This window comes from Canis aureus, chromosome 1 (assembly GCF_053574225.1).
Source record: "Canis aureus isolate CA01 chromosome 1, VMU_Caureus_v.1.0, whole genome shotgun sequence".
NCBI lineage: Eukaryota > Metazoa > Chordata > Mammalia > Carnivora > Canidae > Canis > Canis aureus.
Window position 1 is genome coordinate 113,906,079 of NC_135611.1, and position 20,116 is coordinate 113,926,194.

General features: G+C 50.8%; 2 protein-coding genes across 7 annotated transcripts; both read left to right on the forward strand.

Moving 5' to 3' along the window:
- The first annotated feature begins 229 nt into the window (after nt 1-229).
- On the forward strand, nt 230-13,916 carry BLVRB (biliverdin reductase B). The gene is made up of 5 exons (XM_077851333.1): nt 230-418; nt 8,240-8,404; nt 8,541-8,630; nt 10,113-10,241; nt 13,669-13,916. The coding sequence occupies exons 1-5, from the start codon at nt 340-342 to the stop codon at nt 13,824-13,826; spliced, it is 621 nt and encodes a 206-aa protein (XP_077707459.1). The 5' UTR covers nt 230-339; the 3' UTR covers nt 13,827-13,916.
- Nucleotides 13,917-14,021: 105 nt separating this feature from the next.
- SERTAD3 (SERTA domain containing 3) lies at nt 14,022-19,623 on the forward strand. 6 transcript variants are annotated; one of them, XM_077851365.1, is made up of 3 exons: nt 14,022-14,170; nt 18,038-18,147; nt 18,358-19,623. In XM_077851365.1, the coding sequence occupies exon 3, from the start codon at nt 18,364-18,366 to the stop codon at nt 18,955-18,957; it is 594 nt and encodes a 197-aa protein (XP_077707491.1). In that variant the 5' UTR covers nt 14,022-14,170; nt 18,038-18,147; nt 18,358-18,363; the 3' UTR covers nt 18,958-19,623. The 6 variants fall into 6 exon arrangements, with proteins under 6 accessions (XP_077707491.1, XP_077707517.1, XP_077707507.1 ...); XM_077851370.1 differs by lacking the exon at nt 14,022-14,170 and adding an exon at nt 15,967-16,120; XM_077851355.1 differs by lacking the exon at nt 14,022-14,170 and adding an exon at nt 16,274-16,373.
- Nucleotides 19,624-20,116: the final 493 nt, after the last annotated feature.

Genomic DNA, 20,116 nt, shown 5'->3' on the forward strand with positions numbered 1-20,116 from the left:
GGGCTTCGGCCCGCCCCCGGCTCGAGCGCAGAGGCGGGGCATCGGGCCCACCCACGCCCCTCCCAGCTGGCCGGTGCGGCCACGCCTCCCAGGCCGAGCGGCCGGCAGAGGGGGCGGTGCTGGGCGGCCGGCGGAGGCGGGCAGCCTGCTGTCCCGCCCCCCGCGTTCTCCCCGGCTGGAGGCGTGGCCTGCTGGGCCCGCAGGCGGTGGGGGCGTGGCCTTCTTGCTTGGCCCGCCCCGTCCCTCCCGCGCGAGAGGGACTGAGAAGGCGGCCCAGCAGCCAGTTGGTTCCCGCGCGTCGTGCAACTCCGTGGCCTCGCACCCCCACGACTCCGCAGAATGGCTGTCAAGAAGATTGCCATCTTCGGTGCCACGGGCAGGACCGGGCTCACCACCCTGGCGCAGGCGGTGCAAGCAGGCATGAGCTGGGGCGGGCGGGGGATGTCACGGGGTGCACAGGCAGCGCATTAGGAAGGGGCACCCTGGGACCCGGGTGAGGCTGGTTGGGCCATCAGTGCTTTGGTTTGTGACCTAGGGGCAAGGCAGGTGGCGACGGGGACAGAAGTGGGGGACGCTGTGAGATCCAATTTTATGTGAGTCCAAGGACTAGGGATTGGCCTTGGGAGGCAGGGGGACTCCAGTGACAGGTTTAAATACCGTGCTCTTATGAAACGTTGTTGTAATTGGGGTGGTGGTTAGCGCACCCAGCGAGGGCTTACTAAGCCGGGGAGCGGCTTGCCTCCTAGCACCTACCGCTCTTCACCGGTATTAAATCCTCAGAGCGCTCATGTGCGGTGAGAAGGAGGATCGCCTCACTTGACAGAAGAGGAAACTGAGGCCCAGAAACTGACTTCCCCACTATCAGACAGCTGGAAAGTGGTGATGTTGGGATTTGAACCCAGCCTGCGCTCTTAACTGCCCAAAGTCCACCGGCTCCAGGCCTGGGTGCCAAGGCTGGAAATTGAGAAGGCTGGGGGAGGAGTTGCTGTGAGCACCTAATGGAAAGAGGACAGCGAGCGGAGACATTGGTGAAGACTTGGGCGCTGGTCTTGGGAAAGTGGATGAGAGCTGGAAATTCTCAGTTGTCTCAGGAGAGGGGATGAACATCCCGCAGCCTCCCCTCCTGCCTCTGCCATTCAGACTTCACCAACCCTTCTTGGGGCCTGTGACTTCCAGATATAGGGCCCCACCCTTGCTAGTCTCAGTGACTCTGAAGATTTCGACTATCTGGGTGCCCCAACAGGGTGGAGGGTTCCAGGATCCCACTCTCTGTAGTCTTGTAGCCCAGCCCACCCTCTTCGAACTTGCCTAACAGTTCCTCATCCCGCCCACTACTCTCCCCTTCTCCAAGAAGACCTAGTTAGGATCTTGATTTGTTGGGGGAGGGGGTGGGAGGAGAAAGAAATTTGTGGATAAGCATTTCTGGAGGAGGAAGTAAGAGGGAGAAGTTGAGAGATGCTGAGTCACCCTGAGGATGTGGATTCCCATGTTACTACCTTAACCTTAATCCTGAATTCCACTGAATTGCACTTGTCCACCCTGCTGGTCACCAGTGGGACTGCACCCCAGGGAATTGAGTGTTGAGGCCTGGGGGAGGCCCTTACCTTCTCCCTGTGGCTCTGACAAGTCTCTTCAGATCCACAGTGAACCTCTGAGCTTCCCTGTCCCCATCAGAAAAAGGAAACTCTAGCTTCATTGAGCTAGAGTTTTATTTACCTCAGTGATTCTATAGGCTGGTACCAGCCTGCCTGCATTCAAATCCCAGCTCTACCACTTACCATTTACTACGTTGTCAAATCTCTTGTCATTTGTGTGCCTAGATAGCTGGAAAGTGGAGCTAAAACTAGTAGTACTTCCTGAGGGGTGCTAGCGATGATTAAGTGAGATAATATATGGGAAATTCATGGAACCGTGTCCAGTACATAGTTGGTGCCCAATAAGCCTTCTTTTGACTAAGTGAACTCATAGCCATGGCTTAGTTGCCTAAAATTGCCCCAATTTCTCCATCTTCAAAATAGGCATGTAATAATACCTTTTAGGCTTATTGCAATTTGGGGCGGGCTTTTCAAACTGTGGGTCATAGTGAGTTCTGAGATATACTTAATTGGTCATAAAAGTGTCAGAGTGTATTGCATGTTGAATATTGGTTTTATGAAACTTCTTTCAATTATATATGCATGGATTTTTATGTACTAGGTTAGGCTTTGAAATCCATTTTGTACCATGGGTTGAGATAAAAAAAAGCTTTTAAGGGGCATGATCTCTGCAACTTACTCTCAAATAGTTAAGAATAAACATATATATATATACACACACACACACATATATAACATGTTTGTGTATAAATGTATTTATATACACATGTATACAATTATGTATGTTATATATTATACACACACAAAGATAAAACAAAAGCAAGCATGAGAATTGAAGTCTTACAACTTTCCTATATGTGTGAATTTATTTCAAAATGAAAAATTGACAGAAAAATATAAAGTAAGGGATTTTTGGAAGTACCTTAAAGACACTCTTTTTTCTAAAGGTTAAAATCTGTGAATTCTAAACCACTATTGTTTGGGATGGTAGCCACTAGGTACATGCACATCTGGTTATTGAATTTTACATTTAAATGTGGATTGTGTTAAAAAAATCTTGGAAAAAAAATACCATTCATCAGTAGAAAGAGCTTAGCACAGCACTTGGCATATAAGTTTCTCAATAAATGTCACTAATCAGCAAAAATAGAACACTAATGGCACCCTTTTACAGAGCTTGTGTCAAAGCTCTTACTCTCTAGGAGAACATTTTTCTCCCCCAGAATACCCACAACTTACTAGGGCCCACTTTAACCATGGGCAGTTAACCGATGCCCACACTGGCATCCTGGAAGCCCCCACCGTTCCCTGATGTGTGAGTACAACACAGGCTTTGTGTCATTCCCTTATGAAAGTTGGTCACACAGGATGGGGGCACTGGGCATTATTTACTTATGCATGAGAGACACACAGAGAGAGAGAGGCAGAGACACAGGCAGAGGGAGAAGCAGGCTCCATGCAGGGAGCCTGATGCGGGACACGATCCCGGGACCCCAGGATCACGCCCTGAGCTGAAGGCAGATGCCCAACCGCTGAGCCACCCAGGCATCCCTTATCCATGCAGCTGATGGACATTGGATTGTTTCTATTTGGGGCCATTATGAATAATAATGCCCCTATGGACTTAAATGTCCAAGTTTTGTGTGAACGTATGTTTTCATTTCTTTTGAGCATATACCTAGGAGTGGAAAGGCTGAGTCATATGGTAACTCTATGTTTATCCCTTTGAGGAACTACCAGACGGTTTTCCAAAGCAGCTGCATCATTCAATACACCCATCAGTAGTGTATGAGGGTTTCAATTTCTCCACATGTGCACCAACATTTATTGTCTGTCTATTCTAGTGGGTTTGAACTTGTATCTTGCTATGGTTTTTTTTTTATTATTTAATTTATTTATTCATGTGAGACACACAGAGAGAGGCAAACATAGGCAGAGGGAGAAGCAGGCTCCCTGTGGGGAGCCTGATGCAGGACTCAATCCAGGACCCTGGGGTCAGGACCTGATTCAAAGGCAGACACTCAACCACTGAGCCACCCAGGTGTCCCAGGCTCACTGAATATTAAATGGCTTCTTGGAAAGCACCGAGAACAATCCTAGGTATACAGGAAGTGCTCAACTAATGTTGCCATTGGGTAGAACTGGTGGGTTTCTGGCTGTGGGGGTGGGGCTGGGTCCCCCCATGTGTATGGGTGTGTATGTGTGGCAGGCAAGGCTTGTGAGTGAACATGTGTCTCTGGCAGAAAAGGCTGGTTCCAGTCCCACCACACCAGAGCATGTTCTTCCCAGGCTCAGGGCCTCAGCTTCCCTAATCTGTTGTGGACAATCATGACATGGGTACAATTTGTCTGGACACCATGACCCCTTGGCCAATTCAGCGGCTTGCCCTAGAATGTGGAAAGGAGGGATCCCAGGACCCCTGAGCCACCCAGGTGTCCCTCTCATTGTGGTTTCGGTTTGTATTTCCCTAATGACCAATGATGTTGTATATTTCTGAGTATTCATTGGCCATTTGTGTATCCCCTTTGAAGAAGTCTATTCAATTATTTTGCCCAATTTTTAATTGGGTTAGTCATCTTTTTATTACTGAGTTGTAGTTCTTTATATAGTCTAAATACAGATATATGACTTGCAGAAATTTTCTCCCATTCTGTGGATTATCTTTTCACTTTCTCGATGGTGTCCTTGAAGCACACAAGTTCTTAATTTTGATGATATCAGTGTGTCTGTGTTTTCTTTTGTTGCTTGTGTTTTTCATGCCATAGCCAGGAAACTGTTGCCTAATTCAAACTCACAAAGATTTATACTTACGTTTTTTCTAAGATTTATTTATTTATTTATTTATTTTTATTTTTTTAAATTTATGATAGTCACAGAGAGAGAGAGAGAGAGGCAGAGACACAGGCAGAGGGAGAAGCAGACTCCACGCACCGGGAGCCCGACGTGGGATTCGATCCCGGGTCTCCAGGATCGCGCCCCGGGCCAAAGGCAGGCGCCAAACCGCTGCGCCACCCAGGGATCCCATTTTTTTCTAAGATTTTAAAAATAGTTTTAGGGGATCCCTGGGTGGCGCAGCGGTTTGGCGCCTGCCTTTGGCCCGGGGCGCGATCCTGGAGACCCGGGATCGAATCCCACGTCGGGCTCCCGGTGCGTGGAGTCTGCTTCTCCCTCTGCCTGTGTCTCTGCCTCTCTCTCTCTCTCTCTGTGACTATCATAAATAAATAAAATTTAAAAAAAATAAAATAAAATATTAAAAAAAAAAATAAAAATAGTTTTAGCTCTTGCATTTAGGTCTTTGATCGTTTTGAGTTTATTTTCATATTGGTGTGAGGTAAGGATCTGACCTCATTCTTTTTACAAATGCGTATCCAGTTGTCCCAGCACAATTTGTTGAAAAGACTATTCTTTCCCCCATAGAATTGTCCTGGCACCCTTTCCAAAAGTCAACTGACTGCCTTAAACACTTAGATACATTATTTAAACCTACATTGACCTTGTAAGGTAGACAACTACTAGTGTCACTTTATAAATGAAGGTCCTAAGGCCAAGAGAGGCTAAGTGACTTGCCCATTGTCATACAGCTAGGTAGTGGTGGGGCTGTAATTCAAACCCAGGGTTACTTTGAGCATTAAATGAGTTAATATATGTAAAGTGTGTAAACATGATCCTTATTATCATCATCATTGTTCCAGAGTGTTCACATAACCCATCATTTGTTTTTTAATATTGCCTTTTGTTTATTTCTCTTACAAGTTCAGCAGTAGCTGGATTTGAAGGGAGATAGTCAATGAGATGAATTAAAAAAAAATAAACAAAAAAAGCTCATCAGTATCTCAAGGTTGGGAGCTGAAGGCGATACCAGAAACAGGTTTAATATTACTCTTTATTTTAATAATAGTCATGTGAAGGAGCTCTGGGTACTGCCTTAGACAGTGGTGGCTTCTTTCGCAGCCTTTCTATCTGCTGGCATATGCTACTTCTGTTTTGCCAGGCACTTCCTGGAAGAGTAATGCCTTCCCCACCCCCACCCCGGTTGTGATACGGGGTTCTGGTAGGCCTTGGCTACCTGGGTGAACTGCTCCAGCTACTTGGCACAGTCCTGTCCTCAGTTCTCACATTCCCTCTGTTGACAGGCCTTCAACCTTTTCTGAATAAGTTGACAATTTTTTAAAAATATTTTATTTATTCATGATAGACAGAGAGAGAGAGAGAGGCAGAGACACAGGCAGAAGGAGAAGCAGGCCCCATGCCAGGAGCCCGACGCAGGACTGGATCCTGGGACTCCAGGATCACACCCTGGGCCAAAGGCAGGTGCTAAACCGCTGAGCCACCCAGGGATCCCCAGTTGACAATTTTCTTGATCAACTTCATAGTCTCTTCTCCATTGCATTTCTGCTTCTAACATGTGCAGAACATCCAATTCCTGGCATCCTGTGATGTGTCGCATCCTGGTGGAACTCCTGGTGGTAGTAGTAATACCTGTTCTTTGCATGCTACTGCTGTATAAACTCTCACTAGGGTTCTGGGCGGTTCGGAAGGAGGTCAAAGGCCTTCATCAAATATGGGGAGTGAAGGCCTGCGGTGAGGCACCAGCATGTGGCATTGGGGCTTGGGGTGCATACATGTCCTTGTCCAAGCTGCCCGGCATGGCATTGGTATGGGGGCTCCACTCTCCAACGTGGGACCCTAGCCCATTTTTTTTTTTTTAAGATTTCATGTATTTATTCATGAGAGACACACAGAGAGAGCAGAGACATAGGCAGAGAGAGAAGCAGGCTCCCTGCAGGGAACCCGATGCAGGACTTGACCCCAAGGACCCCAGGATCATGAACTGAGCCAAAGGCAGATGCTCAACCACTGAGCCACCCCGGTGCCCCCCCTTATTTGTTTTTGAAATACATGATGACAGAAGTGAAACAATTTTGTTTTTCCTTCTCTCATTTTCTGAATATGAATCAATCCTCTGATAGCTGTGATGTCCCATGAGGTTTCTTTGTTAGTTTATTATGAACTCACAGATTTTAAAGTATTTCATGTGTTTTGATTCTTTGTCATCAATATTCTTTTGGACAAATCATATTGTCCCTGATTTTTCCAATGAGAACCCCTTCAAGTGGCTCCTGTGTCCTTTCAGTATGGCCTCATCATTCGTTAAGCGCGGCCTTAGCAGCTGACAGTACAAGATATTCCAGGCTTGGGGCACTGGAATATATATATATATATATATATTTTTTTTTTTTTTTTTTTTCCAGGCTCATCTTGTCCTTTCCCTGTCGCAGGCCAGCAATCAGCCCTTTCTCAAAGGAGCTCTGGTTCACTTACCACAAGGGTGATATGTAGAGGCTGTCTTAGTGAGCTTGGGCTGCTATGACAAAATAGCATAGACTGGTGGCTTAAACAATAGACATTTGTTTCTCATTGTACTGGAGACTGAGAAGTCCAAGATAAGGTATCAATCTTAAAAAAAAAAAAAGAGTCAGAGGCTTAACTGACCAGGCCACTCAGATGCCCTTCTTCCTCTTCTTGTAAAAGACACTAACCCCTTCATGGGCCCCACCTTCATGACCTCATCAAAACCTAATTACCTCCCAAAGGCCCCATCTCCAAATACCCTCACATTGGAAGTTAGGGCTTTAGTATATGAATTTGGTGGGGTTGGGGAGGCATAAACATTTAGTCCATAACAGAGACAATTAATCATTTTTTTCTTTTTTTAATAATTATTTATTCAGGGACACCTGGGTGGCTCAGTGGTTGAGCATCTACCTTTGGTTCAGGGCATGATCCCAGGGTCCTGGGATCGAGTCCCACATCGGGCTCCCTGGGTGGAGCCTGTTTCTCCCTCTGCCTGTGCCTCTGCCTCTCTCTTGGTCTCTCATGAATAAATAAATAAAATCTTAAAGAAAAAGAATTATTTATTTACTTGACAGAGAGAGAGAGAGAGGAGAAGAAGAAGTAGGCAGAGCTGAAGGCAGAGTGAGAGGGAGAAGCAGACTCCCCGCTCAGCAGAGAACCAAATGCCGGGCTCTATCCCAGGACCCTGAGATCATGACCTGAGCCATAGGCAGATGCTTAAGCACTTGAGCCACCCATGTATCCCCTAACAATTTTTTTACATCATCATTTCCATACACTCAAACATTAACATCTTTTGCCATTGTTTAGAACAAAGGAAGAAACATGTTGGTTGTAAACCTTAAAATGGGTGTGTATGTGTGGGACACAGAGTTACTCAAAATTCTTTGGGGAGAAGATGTTCAAAATCCTTAATGACCACTTTAACCCGGCCCAACCCTTCAAAAGTAGGCCTGGGGTCCAGTCCCAGCATTGGGCAATCTTTGGGCAACTCACATCTTCTACTGTACCTCAGTTTCCTCCAGGACCATGGATGGGGGGCATAGATCAGTGTGATGCCAGGCTTTAACCTTTTACTTGCTGGAGAGTGGAGAAGTCTGGGGCATGCTGGCAGGGGGGTCCTTAGTGGCAGGGTATTTATGACCCAGCATGAAGGGTATTGCCCCATCACCGGGGACCTGGGGAATGGATTTGAGGGTTTGTGGCACCCTCCCAGACCCAGCTCCTGGAGCCTGGGGGTGCCAGCCCACAAGCCCACTGACCTGCCTCTCTGCCTTCTTTGCCCACAGGTTACGAGGTGACAGTGCTGGTGCGGGACGCCTCCAGGCTGCCCCCAGAGGGGCCCCAGCCGGCCCACGTGGTAGTGGGTGACGTTCTGAATGCGGCCGATGTAGACAAGACTGTGGCCGGACAGGATGCTGTCATCGTACTGCTGGGCACCCGCAATGACCTCAGTACTGGGCCCCCTCTCTGCCCACGGCCCACCCCCGTGCCTCGGCCCCCAGCACCACCCCCGCCCCCGGCCCCGCCCCTGCCACCCTTGCCACCACCACCACCTGCTAGTGACAGCCACTCTCTATCCCCTCTAAGGTCCTACCACAGTTATGTCGGAGGGCACCCGGAACATTGTGATGGCCATGAAGGCCCATGGCGTGGACAAGGTCGTGGCCTGCACCTCGGGTGGGTGGCGGGTCATAGGGATGGGACTGAAGGGGGGGTAGCCAGTGGACAGGCAGCCAAAGGGCTTCTGCCAAGTGGCATCAGAGCCATCCCAAGTTGAGGATTTACTGAGCACTAACTGTGTACATGAACCTTCCCAGGTGATGCCAGAGACACAGTGGTGACCAGTACAGCCCTGCGCCCTGCACTCAGGGGTCTCATAGATGGGACAGAAGTAGTGAACACGCCCATCATTTCACATGACAGGCCAGAATAGTCAGGGCCAAGATGCAGGGGCACAGGCAGAGGGATCAGGGTCCTAAGCAGAGAAGCCCAGCAGCGGCACCGGACCCAGCCCGAGGGGGAAGGGAGAGCCTTCTAGAGGAAATGACAGAGCCGGGCATACACAGCCAGGTCTCTACCCTCACAGAGCTCCCCATTTACGAGGAGATGGGCATTAAACAACTAGCTGCCTCGAATAACCCAAGATGGGGTACAGGGTTCATACAGGAACAGTTAAGGCTAACAGCATTTACTAGTACTTATGATGTGCTAGGTGCCATCTGAGTGCCTAGGGATGAATGCCACTGAATCCTCACAAAATTCTGAGTGTTTATGCTCCTAGTGGCACATGGCAGGTGCTCAGTTAATAGTAGCTGTTCTTTTTTTTAAGATTTTTATTTATTTACTAATGAGAGACACATACAGAGAGAGGCGAGACATAGGAAGAGGGAGAAGCAGACTCCTCAAGGGGAGCCCAGGACCACACCCTGGGCTGAAGGCAGATGCTCAACCACTGAGCCATCCAGGCATCCCAATAGTAGCTGTTCTTATGCCTCCCTTGGATGGAAGGCCATGGAGGTGCAAGGAGGCCCACCAGCTGACCTGAGTTCACACAGCTTGTGGCTGGCACAGCAGGCTGTGAAACCAGGCTGTCTTGTCTCTACAGTCTCCACGCCTTGCCCCTGTGTCTCATCCTCCCCAGGAAGGGAAACAACCTGAGGGAGGGCAGAGGGATCAGCAGTTGTGAAGACTCGGAGGTGGGAGTGAGGCTGGGGCAGCGTGCGAAGGGGAGAATGTTGGGTGCTGAGGTCAGCAGGCTGATGGCACCAGATCTTGTGGGGCCTTAGAGGCTCTGGTGGGGACTCTGCTTTCACCCTGAGTGAGACACAGCCACAGACACAGCTCTGACCCTCTGGATGTGCACAGGCTCCATCTGGCTGCACGTGGGGAGCAGACTGGGGGGGCAGAGACAGGCAGTCCAGGGAGGAGGCTGCTGTCACCATCCTGATAGAAGGTAACCAGACAGGAGCAGGTGGGGAGAGAAGGGGTGAGCCCTTCTATGGCCATCAGACAGGAGGCTGGGACAGGCTGGGAGGCCTATCCATTGGAAGGCAATGGATAGCCCATATAGGGTTTTGTCCTGGCATAAGCCCAGCAGGGTGTGTTGCCTGGCCATCTGTCCTCAAGCATTGGCTCACTGTGCCCTGTGTCCCCCCCCAGCCTTCCTTCTGTGGGACCCGTCCAAGGTGCCCCCACGACTTCAGGCTGTGACCGATGACCACATCCGGATGCACAAGGTGCTGCAGGAATCGGGCCTGAAGTACGTGGCTGTGATGCCACCACACATAGGTGAGTGGGACTGGGACTTGCAGCAGGGTCACCAACAGCCAGCCCCCTCCTGTGTGCTGGGGAGACCTGCCAGGCCTATCCTGGCCAGTGTAAAATCGCAGATGTTCGTCTTACACTTTCTATCCTCTTTCCTGCTTGATTTTTATCCCCTTTCTAACACCCTTTCAGCTCTCTCTGTTGAGCCAACCACCCCAAATTGAGAAATGTAAAACCACAACCTATTTATTATTATTATTATTAATTATTATTATTATTATTAAGTTCGTGGAGCTAGCCCATATTCAAGGGAAGGGGACTCACCTTTCACCACATGGAGCATATCATTCTCCATTTTATTTAGTGGGTGTTTTATCACTAGAATGTCAACTCTTTGAAGGCACGGATTTTGTCTTGTTTTTGATCACAACTATGTTTCCCAGTGCCCAGAACAGGGCTTAGCATAGAGTAGATGCTCAGTAAATATTTGTCGGATGAACGAATCCAGGGGGACCATGCTTCTTTTTTTTTTTTTTTAATTTTTATTTATTTATGATAGTCACAGAGAGAGAGAGAGAGAGAGGCAGAGACACAGGCAGAGGGAGAAGCAGGCTCCATGCACCGGGAGCCCGATGTGGGATTCGATCCCGGGTCTCCAGGATCACGCCCTGGGCCAAAGGCAGGCGCCAAACCGCTGCGCCACCCAGGGATCCCAGGGACCATGCTTCACAGTGGCATCGTGAAGAGAAGCAGTAAACTACACCTACACCCTCTTCTCTCCGTCTGGAATCCGTTCTGGAGAGAGACACAGAGTCAGACGCAAGGAGACGTTCATTTGTTCATTCATTCATTCAACAATGTCTCCTGAATAGGGAGTGTGTGCCCTTACAGGCACTGGTGACACAGTGTATTCTCATGAGGCTCACATTTCTGCCAGGGAGACAAGGAAGCTAGATGTTCTTTCTGTTAGGTCTGCTGCGGGGAATGGAGAAACTATAAAGCACAGAGAAGGGAATAATGGGGAGCCATTTATGAAGCACAGATTCCCTAAAGAGATGGTCTCACACACTGAGGGAAGGAGACAGATGAGGGTGAACTGCGATAAGGGAACAGCAGCGTGGAAGCCCAAAGGCCAGACACTTGTATCTCCTTCACATTTGTCTGCTCACTGCAAGAGCAGTTCTTTTTTTTTTTTTTTTTTAAGATTTTGTTGATTTATTTGAAAGGAGAGACAGAGAGACAGACAGACAGAGAATACCAGTGGGGTAGGGGTAGGAACAGAGAGGGAGAAGCAGACTTCCCACTGAGCAGGGAGCCCGACACTGGGGCTCTATCCCAGGACCCCGAGATCATGACCTGAAGTGAAGGCAGATGTCAAACCCACTGAGCCACCCAGGTGCCCCTGCTTTGCCCTCTGCCTCCTGGGGCCCCTGACCTGACAGGAAGAGGCATTACACCTTCTAGAGGGTCAAAGAAGGTTCAGTTCAGGGCCCTATTGGGACTAGAATCCTCAGCTTTGAATCGACAGCAGTGAGGCCCCGTGGTGGAGAAGCTGGGTGGGAATCCCAGCCCCAGCATCGTGTGGACTTCAGGCCTGTGGCCTCTGAGCCTTGTTTTTCTTATCTCTGAACAGATAAGTGATATTATTTCTTGACCTCCTGGGTTTGTTTTATTTTTTATTTATTTATGATAGTCTCACAGAGAGAGAGAGAGAGAGAGAGAGAGAGAGGCAGAGACACAGGCAGAGGGAGAAGCAGGCTCCATGCACCGGGAGCCCGACGTGGGATTCGATCCCGGGTCTCCAGGATCGCGCCCTGGGCCAAAGGCAGGCGCCAAATCGCTGCGCCACCCAGGGATCCCTGACCTCCTGGGTTTGAAGTGAAGCCCAGATACATCATGCCTAAAAATTATTTAACAGAGAGTACCTTTCTTTAGTTTTTTTTTTCCTTTTTTTTTTTTTTAAAGATTTTATTTAATTACTCATGAGAGAGAGAGAGAGGCAGAGACATAGGCAGAGGAAGGAGAAGCAGGCTCCATGCAAGGAGCCCGATGCACGACTCGATCTGGGGACTCCAAGATCAAGTCCTGAGCTGAAGGCAGATGCTCAACCACTGAGCCACTCAGGCATCCCAGTTTTTCTTTTTCTTTTCTTTTCTTTTTTTTTGGTAGTATGTGTGTAAGAACTGAGATCTCCAGGAAATTTGAAGAAATTAAAGGTTTATGAATATCCATAAATCCTTCATCTAGAATCAATTAACATTTTGCCCTGTTTGCTTTATCATTTATGCATGCATCCAATGTTTATATGTGAATACATGTGTAGTATATATATTTTTATAGTGTGTGTATATTTATTTATTTATTTATTTCAACGTCCCCTCCCCGCAAAATCATGATCATGTGTTTAGTTGCCATGTCACCTTGAATCTAGAACAATCTTCCATCTCATTTTTAAAAAATATGTCTCATAGGAGTGCCTGGGTGGCTCAGTTAAGTGTCTGCCTTCAGCTCCAGTCATGGTCTTGGGGTCCTGGGACTGAGCCCCACCTAGGGCTCCCTGCTCAGCAGGAAGTCTGCTTCTCCCTCTCCCTCTGCTGCTCCCCTTGCTTGTGCTCTCTCTCTGTCAAATAAATAAATAAAATCTTTTTAAAAATAATAAAATAGGGACACCTGTACCAGTAGGCTCCAAACGATTCTAAGTTGGTCACAGTCAGAGATTTTTAATTATCATAATGAAGCCAACAGATGCCCTCCTACTGGCCAACTTATGCCTCCAGACCGAAGGACCCAGAGAAAATCTAGCCTTTGCTACTGGGAAGTCATCCTTTGCAACCCTGGGAAGTGACTCTTCCAGATTCAGTTTGCCCATCTGTAAAATTGAATTAATAATAGTTCCTATTCCCTGCTTTATTTCTCTCCCTGTAACATACTGTCTATTTCACTCTCTTTATTTGTTGCCTTTTCCCAGCTAGTGTCTGCATGCAAAGGGCAGGGATTCTTGTTCATTTGGTTCCTTGCTGGGTGCCCAGCCCCTGACACATAACAGCTGTCAATAAGGATTTGTCAAACGGATCAAATAAGGGGTATAGACTGGCGTCCTGCACATGGGAAGAGTTTCATACATCATGGACTTTTTTTTTTTTTTAAGATTGATTTTATTCATGAGAGAGACAGAGAGAGAGGCACAGACACAGGTAGAGGGAGAAGCAGGCTCCTCGCAAGGAGCCCGATGGGGGACTTGATCCCAGATCCCGGGATCACACCTTGAGCCAAAGGCAGACGCTCAACCCCTAAGCCACTCAGGTGTCCCACATTGTGGACTCTTATGCCCTCTGGGCTGGGCACATTGTAAGCACCCTGGAGCGACCACGTGTTGTGGGAAGGGGAAAGGGCCTCAGCTTCACCCAGTGTCTTAGGACCTCAGCTTCACCCAGTGTCTTTACACTTTCAGGAGACCAGCCGCTGACTGGGGCCTACACAGTAACCCTGGATGGACGCGGGCCCTCTAGGGTCATCTCCAAACATGACCTGGGCCACTTCATGCTGAGCTGCCTCACCACCGATAAGTACAACGGGCACTGCACCTACCCCTCCCACCAGTACGACTAGGGGCTCTGACCCTGTCCAGGAGGACAGCATTCTGGCAAATGGAGAACAGAGGAAAGAAGCAATAAATCTTGAGTCAAGAGCTTCAAATTATTCTAGAAGCCCCAACTCTGTGACTCTTTCCTCTGTCCAGTTTTGTCTGGGTGATTCAGTGTTTCTATCTGCCTCTGTGTAAGATTTGCACTCATTTCCTCGTCTGGCCCTGTGCTAGAAATCAAGGGAGGACTGTGAGGACCCAGGGGGCAACCTTACCTTCACAGATCTCACGGTCCTGCAAGGAAGACACCCCAGCCCATGACAGTGACAACCCAGAGTGGCCACAGCTCCGAAGGAGGAAGCCCAGAGGGGTGAGGGAGCTACCTGACCCAGCTTGAGGAGCCAACAAGTTAATAATACTTTGCTCCAAGGGGAGGAGTGGTCATCCCCAAGAGGCTGTTACATGGAAGCTAACCTGTGCAGAATCATTGTAAAAAGCCTGAGCTTTATTCTGAGGTTCTGTGCAAGGAGTGGAGCAGGAGAGAGGTGGGGTGGGGGGCACAGCCAGGTTTGTGTTTTATAAAGCTGCCCTTGGCTGCCATGTGAATGTGGATCAGAGGAGTGCAAGAGTAAGGGCTGGAGCCCCAGGGTACCAAGACGGAGGCCTTGAGTGGGGCCCGAGGGTGGGCATGAGCAGACTGGACAGTCCATGATGGAAAGGAGAGAGACACCCAGAAAGAAGCATAGAGCTGGAACCTGGAGACAGGGTTAGAGTGGGGCCATGGTGAGAAGGGGAGCCCTGGAAGAGGGGCAGGTTTGGGAGGGGGAGGGGAAAGAATGATCCCTTCTTCATCCTGTCCTTTTTTGGAATCTACTGTCCCCTGCCCATGTTCCCCAGAGACACCTTTCCCTGGTCTGAGTGAGCCAGTCCTCTCTCCCTATTTCCAGCTTCCCCCACCTACCCACCCAACATCTTTTCCCTTCTCCTCAAAAAAAATAGTAATTCCATTCCAATCCTATATTGCTTCTGCAAGCAGCAGGATGACTGGTTGACAAATTCCAACCGGTAATAACTGGTCTGAGAAGCCTAACTCCCGTCACAGGGGTAGCCTGGAGAAAACAGCCTTCCTCCCTCCTCTTGGTGAAACATGGGGGTGGGGCATTACTGACTGGTTCAGGCTTTCAGGGCACTAGCGCTGTTTTTTTCCTGCCCTCTTTCTCTTTCTGTCACATTAGGCATTTAATGTGCCTTCTTTGTGTCCAGCCATGTGCTAGGTGGTGCTATGGACCAAGCGCTGGGCGACCCAGATACAACCTTGGTGCCTGCAGGGCCCACAGTCCCCACGGTGGGCGCCCAGGTCCAGGAATGGAAGGCATGGGCAGAGGGGACAGGGCCAGGACGGGGGAAGCCCGGGACACGGGAGCAGCCCAGAATGGGAGGGCCTAACCCACTCTGGAGCATCAAAGGAGGGCTTCTGGGAGGAGGAAACTTTTGAGAGGAGTTCTGGGGAGAGGCGGCGGCCTGGGAATTGAAGGATGTGGGAAGCAAGCTTAAAGATCCAGAGGCCCTTTATTGCCATTTTTGAGGACTTGCTATGGTACCTAAAACACTGGGGATAAGGCAGGGAAGAAAATGGACAAAAATCTCAGGGTTTACGGTGGTGGCGGGCCCTTGAAGTCATTTTGGAAAAATGGAAACTCAATCACTGGGGCCGCATCGCAGGAGGCGAGGAGCGAGGAGGAGTGTGCATCAGGCCAGTCCGTGAAGGGCTTTGTGGAAAAAGGGAGGAGCTGGGACTTTGTCCCCAGGGCAGTGGCGAGCAAGGAACGAGTTCCCAGCCGTGGAGGTGCCATCCCTCCTGAGCGAGGAAGGATGGGGCGCCGGGGGTGGGAGGGGAGGCGGCAGGAGAGACGACCGCAGGACGTGCGGCGAAGTCCTGAGGCTGAAGAAAGGCCGCGGGGCAAACTGTTGGGGGGGCAGGGAGACGGGAACCCGGCTGCGATCGCCCAGGCAACGTAGGCCGCGCCGAACTATTGGCTGGTCTTGAGCTGCGTCATCCTCCGCCCCGCAGCGTCCGCCCTCGGAGCCCCGGGGGCGCGGCCTCCGCCAGCGGGGAGGGGAGGGGAGGGGAGGGGTGTGCCAAGCAGCCTCGCCCTCGGACGGGGGTCCTCACCTGCTCTAAAGGGACCGCTGGGAGAAGGCTGACGATTTTGGAGCGAGGAGCGTGACTGCGGTGAAGGAAGCGGCTCTGACGTCCTCGCCGCCCTCCGCCCTAGAGACGAGGCCCCGCCCCCCCGGGCCAGTCGGAATCCTTTAAAAGGTCCCGGGTGGAAGGAAAAGGGAGGGCGGGGCGGGCGTCTCCTGGCGACCGGCCGGTGGCTCCGCCCAGCCAATCCTCGCCCCGCGGCGGGCAGGACTCCAGCCAATCGCGGCTCGCGGTTCGGGTCCGGGGCGGGGCTGGGTGGGCCGGAGGCCAGACCGAGAGGCCCTGGGGAGGTGAGCGAGGCTGCTACTCAGCACTGGTGGTGCTGCGGTCGGTCCGGGACTTGGTCATTGCGAACCTGGTGGCTAAGGTGAGAGAGAGAAAGGCCACCCGGCTTGAGATTCGCCTTGGGTTAGGGGAGGTGGAGACGCGCCCCCGAGAGTTGTGAGGGCGGGGTCTGGGCGTGGGTCGGGGGGTGCAGATGAGGGTGACTGAGCGGGTTGGTGGGGTTTGGGGGCTGGAGACTGAATTCGAGATCCTGGCCTGAAGGCGAAGTTGTTGGGGGCAGTATCTTCAAGTGGAGGGACTTTGAAGCTGGGACCCAGGGTGTTTGGAGAAGCGAGAGAGCCAAGGAAGGAACTTCTGGGGCAGGAAATCTGAAGATTAGGACAATTCGGGTCCCCCGGGCGGGTTGAATTCGGGGCTCGAGTGCTCTGGAAAAAGGGTGAGGGGTTGGGGCTGGGATCCCGGACCTTTGGAAAAGCGAGAGAACTACGTGCAAGGAATCTGGGTGAGGGAGACGCAGTGGCGGAGAGGAGGTGCTGAGAATCCCGCGTTCAGGTCTTAGAGTCAGAGGGAGAGTTTGGAGGTGAAGTCGAAAGGCGTTTGAAAGACGGGAGAATAGGGGAAAGTGGACGGGTGAAGGTATCAAAATTAGTCCCCCGAACGGAGTAGGTCGGAGAGCACTTGTAGTTTTTGAGCGACGTGTTGGGGCCTTGGGTCTCTGGACCCGAGAGCAGTTTGGGGGAAGAATCTAGGGCCTTCTTGGGGTTCGAAGGACCGGGAGAAAGCAGTTTTAGGGCCGGAGACTGGAGTGGGGGAGGGGCGCTCCGGGCGTGGAGCTCAGACCCGCCGCCCTGGAGGCAGCGGAGGGCGGGGCTCGGCAGGCGCCGGGCAGCTGGACGTCCGGGTTCCCTTCCCCCACCTGCCCCGGGCCCTTGTGCGCATGCCCTGAGGGAGGGCGGGGGAGAGTCCGCCCTGTGGCGTGCGGAGCCCTCTGGGGATTGTAGTGCACGCTCCGTGTCCCCGCACGTGCCGGCCGGCTCTGGGCCCACATTTCCCAGAAGCCCCTGGGCTAAATGGTTGCGGGCCGGGATGCTGAATGGAGATCCGTGGAGGGGGGCGGAGCCTGGCGTGAGTCGAGTTTTAGCAAGTTTTCCTGTGGGGCGCGCTTTGGGGGAAGCCGAAGGAGCGGTCGAGAGGAGGGAGGCTCCTTCGCAGCTCTTGGGAGTGCTTCCAGTCGGTTAGGAACGGGACAAGGGAAGAAATAGCCTCCCTGTAGCGCCCGAGTGGCTCAGTCCGTTAAGTGACTTCGGCTCAGGTCAAGATCTCGGTCCTGGGATGGAGCCCTGGTTCCAGCTCCGCGGTCTATGGGGAGTCTGCTTCTCCCATCCCTCTCTCCCCATCCCCCACGCTCGCTCTCTCAAATAAATAAAACCTTTTTTTACAAAGAAGAAATATCCTCCCTGTGAAAAGAGTCTGGACAAATACGTGTCCTACAGGGCTCCAGGTGACTGGAGTATAATAGGCAGTTAATCGATAAAAATATTGAATGAATATGTTGGTTAAGGTTAACTGTAGATGGGCCCCGTGCATATTACACGTGGGATCTCCTTGAGAATACGGGGAGAATTTTTACAATCCTCATTTTACCGAAGGAAACAGACCCAGAGAGGTGATGTCTGTAACTTACAAAGATCAAGCAGTGGGGCAGTGTCAAGGGCAGAATTCAAACCCAGGTTTCCCTGCCTCCAGTCCAGGTCCGCGTACTCCACATCTGTCCTTGTGTGACACTTTGGAAGAGAGGAGTATTGTAGAAAGAACAGCTTTGTGACTTGAATCAGGATCCTTGTCTTGGAGATGAGGTAATTGAGCCCCAAGGAGGCAAATTCACAGTTCACCACCACACAGGCAACCCAGCTATGTTTCAGTCCAGATCTTGTTCTCTTCATCATTTTCTTCTAGTCCTTTTAATCTCCTCTGCAGCCCTCCAGGATTCACATTATGCCCATTTTATAGATTTGGGATTTGAACTAGCCCCGCTGCGTCTGACTTGCCCCCTCTTCTCTCTACAGGGCATCATGGTAGGAGGCTTGAAGAGGAAACACTCAGATTTAGAGGAGGAAGAGGAGGATGAGAAATGGGACTGGGGTCCAGCAGGCCTGCGGAGCTACCAGCAAGCCCTGCTTCGAATCTCCTTAGACAAAGTCCAGAGAAGCCTGGGCCCCCGAGCACCCAGCCTACGCAGGCATGTCCTCATCCACAATACCCTCCAGCAGCTCCAGGCCGCACTCTGCCTGGCTCCAGCACCTGCCTTGCCCCCTGAGCCCCTCTTCCTGGGCGAAGAGGACTTCTCCCTGTCAGCCACCATCGGCTCTATTCTCAGGGAACTGGAGACGTCCATGGATGAGACAGAGCCCCCTCAGAATCCAGTGGCTCCCCCAGGCCCCCAGAACGAAGTGCTGCCCCAGCCTGATCCAGTCTTCTTAGAAGCCCTGAGCTCCCGGTACCTGGGGGACTCTGGTCTGGATGACTTCTTTCTGGACATTGACACATCTGCAGTGGAGAAGGAGCCTGCACCGGCCCCACCAGAGCCTCACAACCTCTTCTGTGCCCCAGGGTCCTGGGAGTGGAATGAACTAGATCACATTATGGAAATCATTCTGGGGTCCTGAAACTTTGACTGGGGGGCTCTTTTCCTCATCCTAGCCTCAGTGGGCTGGATTCCTGGATGCAACTCCGTGTGTGTGTGTGTGTGTGTGTGTGTGTCTTGGTGGGGGCTCTACACCGTGACTCTGGCCTCCTTTCTTCCCATTTCAGGGTTCCACAAACCATCTTGCATGTGTGTGTGTCTGGTTACCACAGCCTTCTGTGAAGGTGGGTTTTCCTGAAGTAATTTATCTGTTCCAAATGCCTTAACGCGACTCTGTTTCAGGGAGTCTGATTTCCCACTTCCCACATCTCTTCTGCCCTTCCTTCCAGTTCCTACTCCCCTTGTGACCACTGGGGCCTCAGGGAAGATAAAGCTGGGCCTGACAGATGATGACTGGGATATGCTGCCTGGTTGCTATGGGAACTCAGATTTTGCCTCTTGCACCTCAAGGGAGCAGGAGGGGCTGGCCTCCTCCCCCCAAAGGTCAAGCCCCCACCTCTTTGGCAAGACCCCAGTCCCAGCAGTCTCCTGATTCATAACCAGGCCGGACCACGTGCAATAGGGTGGAAACCAAACCGCTCCATGCCGCGTTATTTAAAAGAAAGGCGGGTTTTGTGGTGGGTTTTGTTTTTGTTTTTCAGTTGTTTGTAATTACTTTTTTTTTTTAATAAAAGTATTTTGGGAGGGATGGTGTTGCCTAAAAGTTTCTAAACTTTCATTGGGTCAGTGGGAGGGACCTGGCAAGCTCTCTGGACACCTGTACCCTTTACCTGCCGAAGTGAGGGCAGACATATTATTAAACATAATATTTGCTGAGTCCTTTTAAGAGTACTATTCTATCCACTTTGTTTTAATTAAGTCACTTAATCTTCGTGATAATATTTCTGTTACCTGGTTTTACATGGGAGGAACCTCAAGCTCAGAGGGGCCAAATCGTTGCTCTGGGTCACACTGCAAGAAAAACAAGGACCAGGGAGTTTGGACTCTTAAGTTGTCTTCCAGAGACTGGTTCTTCACTATTTGTTTTTTCTTCTTGGCAAACTTAGAGTTCCTAGCCACGTGGATGCACACAGGAGGGAGAAACTGAGTCCCATGCATTAACCAAAAGGATAGGTCACTTTTAGCACTTAAAAAGTCATTCCTTTCATTGTATGCAATGTATTGCTAGAGTCCGGAGTGGA